Below are 17,880 nucleotides of genomic sequence, written 5' to 3'. Positions count from 1 at the left end.
TGAGACTTTTAAAATAAAATTATACGTCATGCCTCTTTCAATCGTGTTCAATCTTTATGTCAGTTTTTGGTATGTTTTTTGGCACTCATCGGTAGGAAACGTACGACGTTTTTAGTGTGAAAAATATGTAAATTATATTGGTCCTTTTACACGCTTTCTAAACTAAGACCGCAATCTAAATGTATAATGTGGAAACAATCGACTGGGCGTTAAATGCTAAACATTGTTTGGCAAACGAATTTAGAGCATAACGTAATTACGCATAACTTTAATCAACCTAAAACGAGTTATTACAGTTAACTACTGAATCTCTAAAACAGAATACGTTAGCTACTCTTTAGGAAAAAAAAAAAAGAAAAAAAAATCAAAGTAAACCAAAGCTTGTTATAAAGGAGTTAAAAATAAATATCTTTCCTGTTAGGATATTTTATTTTAAAAGGTTGGAGGTAGCTTTGAGTCATCCAATAATTTAATTTCTCGTCCACGTGTGGGCGGAAAGAATATCAATTTTAATTCAAATACGTTTCTTTTCTTTTCTTTTTATTTGACTGTGTCAGCAGTTTTCTTTAATAATTGTTTTTTATTTTACAAAATGTTACACAGTTATTGTTTTTTTTTTTTTGTTTCTTACTTTGTTATTGTATTTAGAATTGCAAATTTATTTCTAACTAAGCAAAAATTAGAGGGATTGATAAAGTTCTTTTCATACACTTGTGATTCTGAATCTGATATTTTATATTTTCTTTGTGACAACACAAAGTTAGTAACGAGGTTGATCTATACGCCGTCCTGTGTGGAAACCATTGTTGTTGTATCAGCTGTTACTGTCCATTGCTGAACACAGCTTCCACCCTCCCCCCCCCCCCCCCCCCATAGGGGGTTTTACCAGTAGTCGCCAAGTTTGGCAGAAGAATCGGCAATTACAGTTTGGTTTTTGGTGATATTTTAAAAGGATCGCTGCTGCTAATCCCTTCACTATAAACTCCTTTAGTCGGCTCTTACGACACCCACGGGTAAGGAAGGGGTGGGCTATTCTATACCGGGACATACACGGTACTGATAAATTCGTCATAATCAGCCAACTGATCTCTTTCTTTTTCATCCTCACGTCTGTCATCCCTCACTGGTGTCTCGCCAGCATATACTTATAGAGCAGGCGGAATAAGCATTCTATTATCATTCACTAGCTGTATCCTGCGGCTTCATCCGCGTGAATCATATTAAGTTAGGATACAACCTACCTAGTAATCCATACCAGAGGGAGACTGTACAAAAGTCGATTGCTTGATTGTATCTCTGTCCCATTCGTGTTTCAACCGTGAAGCAGTTGTGTTTGCATGGCTGTGTTTCGGTTTGAAGGGTGAGATTGGTGTGAATTTACTGGGTACAGAGGAATAACACCTGAGTCCTCAGGAATGACAACGTATGGGGGGTATTATGGACGAAACAGTATACTCTGTTATGTCCATGGTACTGCTCATGTCTATAGGCGACGGTTACCACTTTCCATCAGGTGGGCCGTCAGGTTGTTTACCATTCCAAGTTATATAAAAAAAAAAAAATACTGCGACACACATGGCGAAAATATATTTTTGTATTTTATCTATATAATTATGAATTTTATTTAATTGTATGAATTTTGCTGTAAATTTACGTGTGTCATAGATGACTCAAATAAAGTGTTTATCTATCTATCTATCTATGTAGATATCAAATTTCATTCGAACTCTTCCAGTAGCTATTTTTTTCAATGGATGATGAATGGAGTGATAACTACGCAACCAGTGAGGGATGATAGGTGAATAAAGAAAAAAGCAGGTCAGCCAGCCCATCGTGATGAATACACCTGGAACTCAGCACGATGGTTTCCAGGGGGAACCGCGCGGAGGTCGACTTGACAGGGTATACTGCTAGCAATGGGACTGGTAGCCCGCATTACTAACAATCCCTTTAGTAGCTATTGCGTGAGATAGTAATAAACATCCATACATCTTTATAAACTTTCTCATATATTATATTAATACGATTTAAAAACTAAAAAAAAGGTAAGAAATACTGAGATTTCAACGATGACTCTTGCGGCAAATTATTCAGTTGCATGAATACTTTACTATTATACTGGGTTTCCCTTTGGTTAATCCATTACGTCTAACCAACCCTGTATAATTACGTTTGCTTCATTTGCTAGTGATCGTACTAAATTTAATTTTCCTCGTGTCGTTTTCCTCATTACTGCAGGTCGTGACTTTCCTTTTGAATATTTTTTTTTTCTCCAATTGTATTCTTACATCCGTTTTTTTTAGTGAATGATAATGAAATAACTCCACGTGCGCGGTCGGTTTACGCTGGTGAAGCACCAGTGAGGGGCAAAAGCAGATCAGGAGGTCTACCATGAAATGAAATTCCAAATTTTCGGACTCAATTTCGTGTTTTTATGTGTACCGAAATCAGGCCCGTAAATGGAGCTTAGTATTTTAGGAACGAGACTAATTAACACTTGTAATATTTTTAAACGGCATATATTATGTAATTTTAACATCAAATTTGTGTTTAAAACTAGCAATCGCATTGCTAGCAATATTCCCTGTCAGGACGACTTCCACGCGGTAGTACAATAAAAAAAAAAAACAATTTTCCCCCGAAAATCATCGTAATTGTTTCCTCGTGAATTCGTCATGATATGCTAACTGACCTGCTTCATCATCACCTATTATCCCTTACTGGTGACCCGTCAGTGTATCCCGATAGAGAAGGCAGGGCTTCCATTCCATTCCATTATCATCCATTTAAAAAACCCTCCTCTATCTGTGTAAAATTTGTTCAGAGCTGTGTACACTTGACCTAATCTAATAGTATGACCTATATTCCACTAAAGAGAATGTGCTCGCGTCTTGGGATTAAGTTTTATTTATCATTTTCTATTAGATTCAAATAATTTAATATAAACATGATATCTATTTTAGGTAATTATTCATTTAATCAACATTACGAAAGAAGGTTAATAGTACACTGCATTTTTTTAAATTTTATTTTGAATACAGAGATTTTCTTGCCGATTTGCTTGATTCTTTTTGTATTTACTTTCACCGTGGTCCCATACTTGTTTTATTAGAATTAAACTAAGTCACCTATTTCAGATAACTAATAATTTAACCGACATTACAAAAGCTGTACCTCAGAGCGCGTTTTTTCCCTCTATTTTGTATAGACCGATTTTCCGGCCGATTTGAGTTACTCTTTTTTGTATTTGCTTTCACGATGGTTCCGCTCTTATTTTGTCAGAATTAAAATCGATTGTTTCATGTAAAAAAAAAAATACTACCGTGAAATTGTAATTTCAACTCTATTTTTGGTTTGCAGATCACAATTTACGATGTTTTCATAATTAAATGAATTTAAAATTAGCCAGCTGTATAATGGTGGACAGCTCAGCCCCATCGACGTGATGAACTGGTCACTTAAACTGTATGATGTGTCTAATACGTCTGCAGTTTTCGTCGATAAAGACTAACTGTAACTAAATAAAACTTTAAACTTTTTTGCCCCGCAAAACATTAGCCACAAACATAACGACATGAAACATAAGCACTTTTTATATTACACTGTATTTATTGAAAATTATTCAACAAGATAAAGCAATAAAGTGTTAAATAAATAAATAAATAATTTTGATATAAAACTATTAGAATTTTTTTATTCAACTCAGAATGGCAAACAAGCTGACGGCCCACCTGATGGAAAGTGGTAACCGTCGCCTATAGACATGAGCAGTACCATGGACATAACAGAGTATACTGTTTCGCCCATGATACCCTCCATGCGTTGTCATTCCTGAGGACTAAGGTGTTATTCCTCTGTACCCTGTAAATTCACTGCCATATCCCACCCTTCAAACCGAAACATCGCCATGCAAACACGACTACTTCACGGTGGAAATACGAATGGGACAGAGCTACCCAAGCAATCGACTTTTGTACAAAGTCTCCCCCTGGTGATATCGGTCCTTAGAATTATGATTCCGCTGTTATATCAAATTGAAATTTTAAATTTAAAAATAGAGAATGTTGCTTCAGTGTAGACTGCATTGTCTTACAATGTGTATCCGGGCTTAGCCCCCCATCTCGGTCTCCGCCATTAGATTACCAATTCAATCCGATTTAGCGGTCTATTAGTTTATCTTATCATTGGGGGCTACTGCTAACCGGGTTTTTAGGACGGCGAAATCTTTAATTTCCGTGCCTTCGGTTTATTTGTTTGCTGTACATTTGTATGTGATGGAGTTTTATGTGCTGTTGGTATAATTTTTTTACTTTGAACTAACTAACAGTTTAGTTCTGTAATAATTTAAGATTGTGTTCCTCAAATAAAAAAAAAAAAAAAAACTATTTCAATTGTGACGAAATTAGTTATTTTCGTCTAAAAATTAATCTACTGAACAGATTTAGATAACATTTTTATAGGACCAATCTGTAAATATCTTTTTAAATAAAAAATATTTTAACATAAAATATATATATATATATATATATATATATATATATATATATATATATATATATATATATATATATATATATATATATATATATATATATATATATATATATATATAACCGAATAGAGAAACTCCTTCTTTTTGGATTAAATTTTAACTTGTAAATAGTACATTACTGCAGCGACCAGCAACTGAGGCATTGATGGACGAACGTGCAAATGTGGGCCGAAGCGCAGCCGAGGCACACATACGTGAGTCCATCAATGCCTGGATGTGGCCAAGGTTTGTATAGTATTTTTCTCAAACAATGCGCGGAAATCAAAAATACAATTTTACTTTTTAAGTTCAATGACGAATAACGAACAATAATAATTTTTCACGCGTCATAATGTTCCTTTGTTTTTTTTTCAATAAACAGCTTTCTATTTGCAAGCCAGTTCGAAATTTAAATAAAACCTTTTATTAGTTACCTGCTTGGTAGCCATGTTTCGAAGTAAAAGGTCATTCCATTTTTAAATTACAAGACAGATATAAGTTTACATAGTAATTTATCTGGCCGCAAAACACGACAGATATGCATTTTCCTACAACTTTTGCCGGTCGCTGCCCGCATGTCTCTGGCCAGTACGGCAATTTTGATTTATCTCGAAGAAGATTGACAAAATAATGGTCACATTTCCAAGCATGTTTGAGAAAATAGTATTTTTACAAGTAAGCGTTTACTTGTACCTATATATACATATATACGTTACAATCATTATTCATAGATAGAGTACATGAAGTACCTAACAAAATAAACTGAAATTTTTTAATTATTCGGTTGAAAATATTATAATGTGGCGATAATTTAAAATTTCTTATGTAGATACTGCACGAATTATTGGCGCGAACACGATAGGTATGCATTTTTTGTTTTTTTTTTGCCAATTTTAATAGAGGTGCTTACGTGTAGGCATTTATTACCAACTGACATGCAATTGAGCATCATAATTCTTGTTACAACCTGAGCCACAACGTAATTTAATTATAAAAATAATCGAATGACTTGAAAGTTATGGACTTATTAAGTCAATCCGGTTATTTTTTAAATTAAAACATAATGTCTATCAACTTAGGTACGAAAGTTTTATACCTATTATATATGTATTAAAATAAAAAGCTCCTTCCTTAGAGACAAATTGATATCACAAATCTTAATAAGAGCAAAACAAGGTAAAATAAATATTATTATTTAGAATTTTTTGTGTCGGATTCATGCAAAAAGTACTCCATAAACTTGAATGGCGTTTTGTAATAGGTACAGTTGTGTTCCTGGAAGTTTAACTTAAAATATGGTGTATAATAAATGTGGTTATTTGAATCCAAAATCTACAGGTAGGTACGATGTTCCGAGCAAAAGCGAGTAAGTAGGTAGGGACCTAAGCATAATATAAAAAATACTTTTGTAGATACTTATCAACCCGATAGGTAGCTACCGAGACGTTGTTTTAAATATTTTTAGGGTTTATTTTGATTGATGTACATGTAAATACCTATCGAAATTGTGATACAGAAATAACACAAATACCTAAACCGTTTTCTTCCTATTCTTACTAAATACAAAAATAATATCTACAAAGTCCTTGAAATTAAAGTAAACACATCCCTAACTCACCGAGATGCCTATTATTGCCTCACATAGATACAGCAGTGTTGAGTTGAAGGGCATACACGCGCAAGAAAATCAATACAGGTTGCATGCAACACAGAAACAGCTGATCGAGAGCAATTTTATAATACGACAATAAAATGCTAATATGAATACGTAAAATACGACACCGTCACTTACCATTTCTGAGGGCTATCGTCAGTGTTATTATAGTTAGTTAGAGCAGGATATCTGCAATACAAAACACAAGATGCTCATAAAACACAAAAATATAAGATATTAAACTAAACTAAGCATTGAAAAACTAGTAGGAATTAGTTTGATGCATTGTATGTTATTATTTGGATGCGCTAAATTCAACGCGAACAAAGAACAATATGTTGTTTTGGTCCATAGACTTACCTCTGTGAAGTGCACTCCAATACTTTCTTCTTTTCCCATCCCTCTTCGGTTTTAACCCACTCTTCACCTGGTGATCGCCAGTCTTTTGAAATGAAAGGCATATTGTTTATAACACAAATCACAACAAACTTCAAAACAAGAGCGGTCCTCCAAACCGCACGGACAAACGTCGACTACGCAAAACAGACGGTCGCATTTGCTTTGGTTGATGTTTCGTTTCGACGCAACGATGCGGTGTTGCGAGTTCTCCAATTCAATGCAAACAACGTATAAGAGTGAGAGGCATTATTTAGAATAAGACAGATGCGCGCATGTCTTTGTTTTTGTTTTGTTGATTTTTGCAGCATATGTCAGAAACAGCTGACCAACTGTTAATAAATAAAATCTAACATACACTTAAATATCAATTGCTAGATTAGTTAGTTGTTGAATTGCATTGGAAATTATTGGGTGCGACTTATAAATTTAATGACAGACATAAAAAAAATACTAAGAAGGTAGATACCGAATATTAGACATTTTACGTTCCTTTCAATTAATTTTATAGCTAATAGTCTGTTGTGCAGTTCTTATAAAGTAATAATGTCCTTTGGTGCAGTTGCTCGAGAACAAAGTTTCCATTTTTGTTGCTTTTCAACATTTTGGTTAAGATCTAAGTATAGAAGTTCCAATTGTTTGAAATATTATTATGATTTCATACACGATATATTATAATATGTTAAATGTATCAATTTTAGCAAAATAAAATATTCACTCTCATATTTTGATTTGAAGATGTATAAGTACGTATCTAAATATTTCATTGTCTATTTATTATTATAATATATAAATCCTAAGAGCGTAAAATTTAATATTTCCAAAGAATTTAATTTTTTACAAATTGTTTCATTTTATTTACAATAAAATTCCTATAGTAATTTATAATTACATAAAAGTATATAGTATAATACATAGATTGGAGACACTATCTAAAGATATGTAGTATACTTCATCTCGTGTCATACCGGTAGATGAAGAATAGCAATCAACATTCTCTTTCTACGCAAGTAGAGGATGAAAGAGAGGTTAAACAACATATACCATAGATAAAGGATAGTACGGCAAGCTGTCCTCTCACAAATCATATTCAAGTTTATAAATGTTACAGTAATCAATGGTTGATTAAACGGGTTTTTAAATTGTAACAATTGTTTAAACAATGAATTTCAGAAATACTATTCATTACTCAATTGTAATATAACAATTAATCACAAAATTGAGCGTTTTGAATGAATGAGTGTGTGATGAATTGATTTATACATATCTTTTTAACAATTAATTAATCTGTGAGAGGAAGCGAGACGGGAAGTATAACATTTGATATTATGAAAAAAGTACGATCCCAATGACCTAAAAATGTATATTTTACAATTCAGTTAAGAAAAATTATATCTTATCTTTAAATATTATTATCTAAAGAATTTTGTTTAATAAAAACCCGTTTTAGGAAGTATCTTTTTTTATCATTTTTCAATGTTGCAGGTTTTAGTGGTAAATTGAATGCTGGGCACACTTAGTTTTTTTTTTTAATTTTATGTCAATTTGTTAACCAACTACTTAGCTCAATCAGCTTTGAGGTTATTTTTGGTGAATACAATAGTATTCGTTATGGGAGATTCATTCAAACCAAAAATCAGCACTACAGGGAAGCAAGATCCAGTGCTTCGGAAGGCGGAGCTGGATTATATGAAAATAATAGAGGAGAAGAATCGTGAACGCGTACAAAAGCTGGAGTTGATTGCAAGGAGAAACAGATACACGGGCTTGACTATTGGCGCCGGAGTTCTTGGCATTTATTTATATTCTATATTTGCAGTGAAGCAGGAGACTTTCCTTGACGATTTCAACGAACCAGCTAAGGTGCAACAACAGTAATGGCGGTGGCTAAGAAAGCATTACAAATACGACTGCCACCATTACCAAGTATCAAAGATGTCATTAGGCTTTACAAATTGCGCGCACTTAGGGAACTATCGCAAAATTTTTTAATGGAACCGAGATTAATCGATAAAATAGTACGTGCCGCTGGACATATAGAAGGGAATGTCGTGTGTGAAGTCGGGCCAGGCCCTGGTGGTATTACTAGGTCCATCATCAACCAAGCGCCGCGGAAAGTCATACTTATTGAAAAAGACCCCCGTTTCATCCCATCTTTGGAACTCCTCGCTGATGCATGTAAGGATAAAGTGGATGTAGATATTATAACAGGTGATATACTAAAGACAGACATAGCTCAATTTATTCCCTCAGATGTTAAAACTGATTGGATGGAATCACCCCCACCTGTTAATTTGATTGGTAACTTACCATTTAGTGTGTCAACAATATTAATCATACGCTGGTTAGAAATGATTTCAAGGAAAGAAGGACCATGGGCTTTTGGGCGAACAAGAATGACCCTGACATTTCAGAAAGAAGTAGCAGAGAGAATGGTGGCACGTATCTTGGATAAACAGCGGTGTAGACTCTCTGTTATGTGCCAGACTTGGTGCAATGTTAACTATAAATTTGATATATCTGGTGCAGCTTTCCTTCCCAAGCCTGATGTTGATGTCGGTGTAGTCACTTTAACACCTATAAAAAAGCCATTAACAAACTTGCCCTTCAAAATGTATGAGAAAGTTGTCCGTCAAATATTTTCAATGAGGCAAAAGTATTCCATAAGAGGTGCAGAAACATTATTTCCAGAAGATGTTCGTAAAGAGTTTGCTTTAAAGATGTATAAAATGGCTGATATAGACCCAGTAACTCGGCCTTTCCAAATTACTAATACTGAATTTACTAGAATCTGTGAAGCATATAATGAGATCATTAAGATATATCCGGAATTTGAAAATTATGATAACAGAGCACCAAAAGCAAAAATACAAGTAGATGACGCAAAAGATGAGGTTAAAAATAAATAATATTTATTTGTAAATATAGATGATAGCTTTTATGGGGTAAATAAATATTACTGAAATTAAACAATCTTTTAATCATAACATTTATTTATAATAAGTAACTTAATAATAATAATTAAAAATAAGAATAATTTAAATTGGTAACAAATTAATGCTGCATGCATGCATGCATCAATCAAAATTTTGCTGCTCTGCTCTTGCTTTATTTCTTTCTTCTAATTTTTTCTTCTTTTTTAATATTTTCATATGTTTGTAAGATTTAAGATGGATTTCATATGTTTTGTCCCCGATTATAAGTCGTTCACAAACATCACAATAATTCCGTGAGTTACCGTCAATTTTCTTTTTATCTTCATCTATAATAACTTCTATTGGTTTATAATCACATGGAGATCCATTTAAATAACTTTCAACAATGTGAAAAGCTTTGTTTTTAACAAGTTCATTCCATTTTGTAATATCTGTTGTATCCAGTTCGTATATAGGTGGTACCTATAAAAAGTGACATCTAGTTAAGAAAGAATGGAAACTAATATAGAATATTGCTATTTGTTAATAGATGGCAGTTTAACATAACACGTACATTAAACATTAGAGGGCGCTCTAATGTATAATATACATGAAATTCTGCTATTCACTACTAGATGGCGCTAAACAGATTTAATAATTTTTCAGTTTTAAGCATTTAAAAATACCTCTCTGAATGGATGCTCCAGAAATCGTCCTCTGATCATCTTATTCTGCCTCCGGGCGTATCTTCTAGTAGATGTTTTCATATTTTCTATACTTTCTTGCAGTAATTTCTTGCCCTCTTCGGTATCCTTCTGTTCCTCATTAAGCATCAGATAATCGTGAAATTCTTTGAATCCAAGCGTTTGAAATATTCCTTTTGTGTAATCTGGTGGTCTGAAAAATAAATAGAAAGGTTACACATTGGTTTGCATGAAAAAAACATGAAAACTTTTAATAAATCTAATCTCATATTAATTAACTCATGGTGTCCCGCTGCTGGGCAGTTCTCCTCTATCGCCTTTCAAAATTTTCTATTCTACGCTACTTTAAGCCAGTTCTTTTTAAATGCGTCCAGGTCATCAAGTCACCGGTTCCTGGATCGGTCTTGACGACTTTGTCCATTGTAGGCATCCAGTGGGGGAGATTTTTGCCCACTTATTGGAACCCATGAGGTTAATTTGAACCGTACAATCCCATTTAAGTTCTGGCCTACGTCTCTAATGCAAGTTTGGGTACGAAGTATGTTGCTGGATACGTGTTTAATAGAATAAAAATAAAAACATTGAATACAATTTCACGATAGATAGATACTCTTTATTGTTTCCTCTAAAAGATTACACTAGTAAACTTATTATAAATATAAATAATTACAAGAAATAATCACAATGAGAAAACAATAAGCGACCTTATCGCTAAGAACGATCTCTTCCAGGCAACCTTTGAATGGAGATGAGTAATTCATGATAACATATTATACTATAATAACCTAGCTAAAGCGGATCCTTTACCGTTCATGCTGCCAGATTGTGGAACTCCTTTCTCATTGCCATGTGTGAGTTAATCCCTTAATATTTTTAAGAGTAGACTTAAAGTGCATTTTTTATCCTTATGAATATTTAAGTGTAAGAATATATACATAAACATAATTATATATTTTTTTAATGGGTGAAAATGGTATGGTAACCCCGCCTGCGCTAACGGGATACGTTGGCGGAGCACCAGTGAAGGGTGATAGATGAGAATGAAAACAGGCCAGTTAGCCCATCATGATGAATTCATCAGGAATGAACCTTGAAACATAATTATATTGATATATTTCATGCCGTGTGGTCCCGGCCAAGAATGGGCCATTCCTTCCTTTCCCGTGACTAAAAGTAGTTGTAAGAGGCGACTAAGGGATCTTATTGGTGGAACAATGGACAGCAGCCTCCCTCTTAAAACATTACCAAAAACTTAACTGCAATTGCCAATCTGCTTGCCAAGCATGGCATCTACTGGCAAAATTTCCATTACGGTAGACAAAGTATAAATAAATATATCTAAAATTACCTATAACTGTTTCAGTTTGGTATGTCGATTAGGTAAGTAGACATTTAAAAAGATCAAGTCTGTGGGTTTGTAAATTTACATATCTAGTATTAGTAGACTACTTATCTAGTATCTAGTAGTACTAGACTCAGTATTATAGATATGCAAATTTCAATAGTTTGCAGTCACGCAGAGCAGATGCTAAGTGTTGGCGATACAAAATCAAATATCGAGACTACTTTCTTAATAAAACCGTTTTGGCTAGTTCCGGCTTCTATCTGGGTCGTAATGGCCGGCGACGAAACATCGGATTTAAATTGTGCTGTACTCGCACATATCAAATTGTATGAAAAAATGCTATCTCTCCATCTCGGAATTACTTTCAAGTTGCATGCGGCGTTTTAATTAAAATATATATTAAGAGACTAATATTTTAATGCTGTTGTGTTCGTATTTTTTCCCGCCATTTTGTTGTCTCATAAATTTGACTACAAAAAGAATGTCATATTTTCAACAATGTGAAAAAAAATTTGTCGTTATGTCGTTATTATACTGAGAGAGACCTAAATATCTTCTCGTCACTATCAAATGTAATATATTTTTTTTATTAACTAGCTTAGATATCAATGGGGCTTATAAAAAAAAAAAAATTTGGCGCTGTTCATGTCTATAAGTGACGGTTACCACTTTCTATTAGGTAGCCGTTAGCTTTTTTGCCATTCAAAGTTGCACAAAAAAATATTGTACCGACTAGTCTAGATTAGATTTACCAGGTCATAAAAACCTATTTTTAGGTTTTTATTACCTATATGAGTTATCTGTTTGTGATTTTACAAATAAGATGGCAATATACAGTAGAACCAAAATAAATTTTGCCCCTTGTTTTATAAAAATCTATTTTTGAAACAATTTGATAGTCGATAATGCATGCGTGGAAAAAACAGGATTAGACATTATTCATAAGCATATTTCGGTAGCCTCCTAGTAGGCCGTGCCAACCCTAGAATCGTCTGGTGCCCTCCCTCAATGCAGGACAAAGATTCGCAAAGAGATGTCTGCAAGTACATATGCGTTTTCAAGGGGCCAAGTTCCCGAGGAAAATAATATTAAATACTCCAATGACATTATTTTCAATCGACTTCAAAAAGAAAAATTTGGTTGAAATTGGTTGTACTTTTTTAATAATTACATAGGCAAAGACATTTTTTATGGAAACTAAATGTAATGATGATAGAATTTGTATTGATTGAGTTTTGCGCAGTGGGTTTGTTATAATAAACATTACATATATGTTTATTCTTTTAATAATTGCCAATTTTAATGATACATGTGTGCACTTAATATTATACCAAACCAGAGAGAGAGAGATGTAAGTTTTTCTAAACCAAAGACAACATGGATAAAACAAATGTCACAGATTACATAATAACAAATGAGACTGTGGACATTCGTTATTTTTTTAATTATTATTTTTTTATTTAGTGATTTCGTATTGTACGAGAACATGTCAATATCATTATAAGCTTTTTTTTATAACACAGGGGGTAAACGAGTACACAGCTCACCTGATGGTAAATGACTACTGTCGCCCATGATCACCCGCAACACCAAAGGCATTGCAGGTATGCTGCCGGTCTTTTAAAAGGAATATACTCTTTTCTTGAAGGTTACGATGTCGTATGCGTTCGGAAGTACTGGCTAGTCTTGGTCTTAAGGTTTGTATAATAAAAAAGGCGGATATTTTTGATATAAAAATTCATCAATGAAAGGTTTTGCCATTTCATTTAATTGATTAATTTAATTAATAAAATTGCAATTGTCATACAATGTAGGTATGACATTAGCTAAAATTAATGTATGGTCCAGCAACGCAGTGAACTTATGTGCATACATTATATTCTAAGTACTCAGTAAAAATACACCCACGTACCCACCGTATTTTGTGGTCACTGCTTGCTACTGGTCTTGAAATGTTCGTGGAATGAAAAATCTTGATCCTCAATAAAAATGAATTTGTTTTTTATTATTAAATATCATTTGTTTATTAGGTATTGTTTTATGTATATTTATATTTGAATTTTATAATAATAAATATATAATTGTAAATTTAATTTATTATATTAATTATATTGTGACATTTATATGCATGTAATCTGTAGTCAATGTTGTGTACGCTATATCTAGGTGTAATAGATTAAATACACATAGATAGACCAAGGTGAGAGATCAAATAATTTCTATAAAAGTATTTTTTTGTATAAATTTTCATCATCACAACGCTACTTCTTATAATAAACATATTATAAGAAGTAGCGTTGTTTTCCCAGAACTCTGTGGTGATCGTATTATAGTAGGCACAACACTATCTCTTTTTTTTTATACAACTTAGAATGGCAAACAAGCTAACGGCCCACCTGATGGAAAGTGATAACCGTCGCCTATAGACATGAGCAGTACCATGGACATAACAGAGTATACTGTTTCGCCCATGATACCCCCCATGCGTTACCATTCCTGAGGACTCGGGTGTTATTCCTTTGTACCCTGTAAATTCACGCCATATCCCACCCTTCAAACCGAAACACAGCCATGCAAACACAACTGTTTCACTATTGAAACACGAATGGGACAGAGGTACCCAAGCAATCGACTTTTGTACAGTCTCGCTCTGGTTAAAAGTTAATCTCCAGTTAAAAGACTCGTATTGGAAACATCGAAACTCACTTAACAATGATCACAGTGTTCTTGTTTAGAATTGGAGAAAAACTTTTATACGTTTTACTTTAATGTAAGTACTTCTTTACTGATATAAAATTATTTAAGATTTTATCATACAGAAACTCCGACTTCAATAGTTGCCGAATCAATTAATTTGATTTAAAAACTAAACTACTGAGCCGATTAACATAATTTTTTTTTATGTAATCAATCTAAAAGTATATTCTTTCAAACAAAAAAGGTAATTGTACTACGTAGATACAGTACTTACTCGTTATTATTGTTAATTAAGATTATTTAAAAAAAAATTGTTGTTTAATATCAAAAAAGCATTAAAAAATAATATAAATAAGAAAATATTAAAGATTTTATGCGAACATTGTAAAATTGAAATTTGTATGTGTTGCTTAGACTTTTTGATGTGTTTATATGCAATAGTATGAAGACGTTTTCAATTTTCTATACATTTTGCTTTCCTGTCATATTGTTACTATGTCATCTATGTTAAAATAATCTAGGTTATTAGATATAAGGTTGCCAACAGGAAAATAGTAGTTTTTATTTAATTTTAATTTACTAATAGTATTACAGTACCGAGAGAAAATAGACAAATTTGATTAATGAGATATAGCAGAGTATCATTTTTAGTAAAAAGTTTGTATATCCATGTTTTAATAAGACAATGTTGCCATATCTGAGAGATTATAATTCTTTTTTTGACAAGATCAGTATTGCCAACCTGTGCTTTATTCTATCTAACAGGTGTAAATTACATATACGTTCTATGACGTCGATTAATTAATTTTATAAGCACTTAGTAGCTATCGATGAATATACAATATAAATATATATACAATATAAATATAAATATATATATATATTCAAGTCGCCAAATACAGAATTTTGATGGATTATTATTATCTATGCCTAGAAATTTAGTCGTAGATTTTGTTAAAAATTTTTCTCCCAGAGTTTTGTAAACACCATATTATACTACTAAATCTTTTATTGTCAATAGTTAATTATTTAAGTACCAAAGCTAATTACTATGCATTAAAATAGACAGCACGCATGAAACACGAGACCCTAAGCAACCGCAACTTTATACAACAGATGCCACTACCGCGGCCATTGCCCACCCGCCATCTTGGTTTTGTGCAACTTTTTTTCTTTATTTTTTATAATAATTTTTACTATTGTCGATGGTCCGATCGGCCGCGATCGGAATGTTTCGTTAACACAGTTTAATTTCACGGATAATTTGCGTGGATCGAATGCCCTTTGTTTCTTAAAATTATACATATAGCGTCTGTTTTGCTGTCTGTTGTTTACTAGTTCTCTCCTACAAACAACTGTATGGAATACAGTAAGAATATAATAAAAAACGGTTTATAATTCGACGTAACATAATATACGCACAAAAATAAGTATATCACAGTCGAATTCGGAACTCCCTCTTTTTTATAACTGGATAACGGCAATTTAATGAATGAACGTAGATTTAAAAATTAAACGTTTTTTTTTGTCAAAATCATTAATTAGGCATGTTGATGTTGAGATTGCAACCTTTTATTTTATTTTATTAAGCATATATTTTTATCTGACTGATGTTCTTTCCTTTTTTTATTACATAATTTTCTATCAAATATACGGAAGCAATATATTATTTTTTTTTTTCATTTAAGAGTTCCCTCTTGTCGGTGCAACTAATTCAATTATTATTATTAAAGTCTATTATTTATATTCATTATAAAACTGGGAAATCTATCATACACCCTAACATTTAATATTTAGATAATTAAATTTAAGTAATTTAATTAAGAAATTACATTTTAAAATTTAATTTAATGAATTTTATTTTGTATATTTTAATGTAAATAATTTAATTTTGTTTAGTTTAATTATACTTTAATTTAATTATATTTAATTCAAATAACTAATTTTATTATATTTAAATAATTCTTTTAAACTGTTTCAACACTTACTTTCCATCTTTTATCCTGTGCATGTTATGTTTGGCGTGAAAGTCCAATAACTCCTGTATGAGGCCCTCTTGCAGCATCACGTCCACGCGATTATTTAATCTTTTATCGTGTATTGACTGGAACAAGAAGAAAACATAGATAGACACAGGACACGAGTAATACTTAATTTGACTCGACAAGATACAAATCACAAACAATGTGTCTATTGTATTTATGATTATTACAAAAATAATTTCACAAAAAAAAACCGATTTCGATCGAGATAAAACCAGTTATTTTGATTTAAAAACTAAACTACTAATTAAATTTTCATAAAATTTCTACAGAATCAAGCTGTAAGTATATTTTTTATATACAACTTAGAATGGCAAACAACCTGACGGCCCACCTGATGGAAAGTGGTAATCGTCGCCTATAGACATGAGCAGTACCATGGACATAACAGAGTATACTGTTTCGCCCATGATACTCCCCATGCGTTGCCATTCCTGAGGACTTAGATGTTATTCCTCTGTACCCTGTAAATTTACGCCATATCCCACCCTTTAAATCGAAACACAGCCATGCAAACACAACTGCTTTACGGTAGAAACACGAATGGGACAGAGGTACCCAAGCAATCGACTTTTGTACAAAGTCTCCCTCTGGCAGATAAAAAAAAGAATATTCTGATTTCTTTTTAATTAAAAAAAATGAATCCGAATTTATAACTGATGGAATTATGAGGTGACAAGCATAAATAAAAATACAACCAAATCGAGAACCTTTTTCTTTTTGAAGTCGGTTGAAAAAAGACTTCGAATTTTGTCAAAATTAGTATGCTACCACTGATGTTCATTCTATTTTTGACGTCGGTTTCAGCACGTCACCCGTTAACTAAAAGTCTATGTGAAAGTTTCAGATGGTCTCCGACGATCCATTTATCAGGATTTTTAAAACTTTTTAATTAAAAAAAAAAAACACAAAATAGCCTTCTTCATTCCAAATAGTTCAAATACTATACTTTAACCAGAGGGAGACTTTGCACAAAGTCGTCTATTTAGGTACATCTGTCCTATTCGTGTTTCTGCCGTTAAACCGTTGTGTTTTTATGGCTGTGTTTCGATTGGAAGATAGAATATGGCAATGAGATTACAGGGTACAGAGGCAATACACCTAAGTCCTCAGAAATGGCAACACATAAAGTGTTTAGCGGACAACATACATACCCTTTATATCCACGGTACTATTCAAGTCTATAAACGACGTTTACCACTTTCCATCAGGTGGACGGTCAGCTCGTTAGCCATTTCAAGTCGCATAAAAAATATATATGTTATAGTAAGTTCCTGACAAGTGGTTCAGTCATTAAATAAGCCTCACCAGAGGGAGACTTTGTACAAAAGTCGATTGCTTGGATACCTCTGTCCCGTTCGTGTTTCTACCGAGAAGCAGTTGTGTTTGCATGGCAAGGTTTGAAGGGTGAGATATGGCGTGAATTTACTGGGTACAGAGGAATAACATCTGAGTCCTCAGGAATGGCAACGCATGGGAGGTATCATGGGCGAAACAGTATACTCTGTTATATCCATGGTACTGTTCATATCTATAGGCGACGGTTACCACTTTCCATCAGGTGGGCCGTCAGCTTGTTTGCCATTCTAAGTTGTA

The 17,880-nt window shown here is 32.9% G+C and overlaps 4 protein-coding genes across 5 annotated transcripts in view; 2 read left to right on the top strand and 2 right to left on the bottom strand.

The window, feature by feature from the left end:
- LOC113519962 (F-box only protein 32) overlaps positions 1-6,775 on the bottom strand; it is a 50,036-nt gene extending 43,261 nt beyond the window's left edge. The window contains exons 1-2 of one of the 2 annotated variants that reach the window (XM_052894070.1): positions 6,546-6,772; positions 6,324-6,374 (exon numbers count right to left, since the gene is read on the bottom strand). In XM_052894070.1, coding sequence (XP_052750030.1) covers positions 6,324-6,374; positions 6,546-6,646 — 152 coding nt within the window. In that variant the 5' untranslated portion in view covers positions 6,647-6,772. Of the gene's footprint in view, positions 1-6,323; positions 6,375-6,545 lie in introns of both variants that reach the window. The other variant, XM_052894071.1, reaches the window with a different exon arrangement.
- A 1,326-nt stretch (positions 6,776-8,101) lies between these two features.
- Positions 8,102-8,459, top strand: LOC113519984 (cytochrome c oxidase assembly factor 3, mitochondrial). The gene has a single exon (XM_026905246.3). The coding sequence runs from the start codon at positions 8,193-8,195 to the stop codon at positions 8,457-8,459; it is 267 nt and encodes an 88-aa protein (XP_026761047.1). The 5' UTR covers positions 8,102-8,192.
- Positions 8,459-9,568, top strand: LOC113519982 (dimethyladenosine transferase 1, mitochondrial). Its single transcript, XM_026905244.2, has one exon. The coding sequence runs from the start codon at positions 8,459-8,461 to the stop codon at positions 9,488-9,490; it is 1,032 nt and encodes a 343-aa protein (XP_026761045.2). The 3' UTR covers positions 9,491-9,568.
- A 31-nt stretch (positions 9,569-9,599) lies between these two features.
- Positions 9,600-17,880, bottom strand: part of LOC113519979 (tRNA dimethylallyltransferase) — a 323,711-nt gene continuing 315,430 nt past the window's right edge. Inside the window, exons 5-7 of the mRNA XM_026905239.3 lie at positions 16,231-16,346; positions 10,183-10,393; positions 9,600-9,979 (exon numbers count right to left, since the gene is read on the bottom strand). Coding sequence (XP_026761040.2) covers positions 9,659-9,979; positions 10,183-10,393; positions 16,231-16,346 — 648 coding nt within the window. The 3' untranslated portion in view covers positions 9,600-9,658. The remainder of the gene's footprint in view (positions 9,980-10,182; positions 10,394-16,230; positions 16,347-17,880) is intronic.

Source organism: Galleria mellonella, unplaced genomic scaffold (genome assembly GCF_026898425.1).
Source record: "Galleria mellonella isolate WM207_F2 unplaced genomic scaffold, CSIRO_AGI_GalMel_v1 utg19, whole genome shotgun sequence".
Taxonomy (NCBI): Eukaryota; Metazoa; Arthropoda; class Insecta; order Lepidoptera; family Pyralidae; genus Galleria; species Galleria mellonella.
This window is presented reverse-complemented; position numbering and strand designations above follow the sequence as displayed.

Bases quoted from the DNA above. Each gene is read 5' to 3' on its own strand.
- LOC113519984 (XM_026905246.3), top strand. From the start codon at position 8,193: ATGGGAGATTCATTCAAACCAAAAATCAGCACTACAGGGAAGCAAGAT.
- LOC113519982 (XM_026905244.2), top strand. From the start codon at position 8,459: ATGGCGGTGGCTAAGAAAGCATTACAAATACGACTGCCACCATTACCA.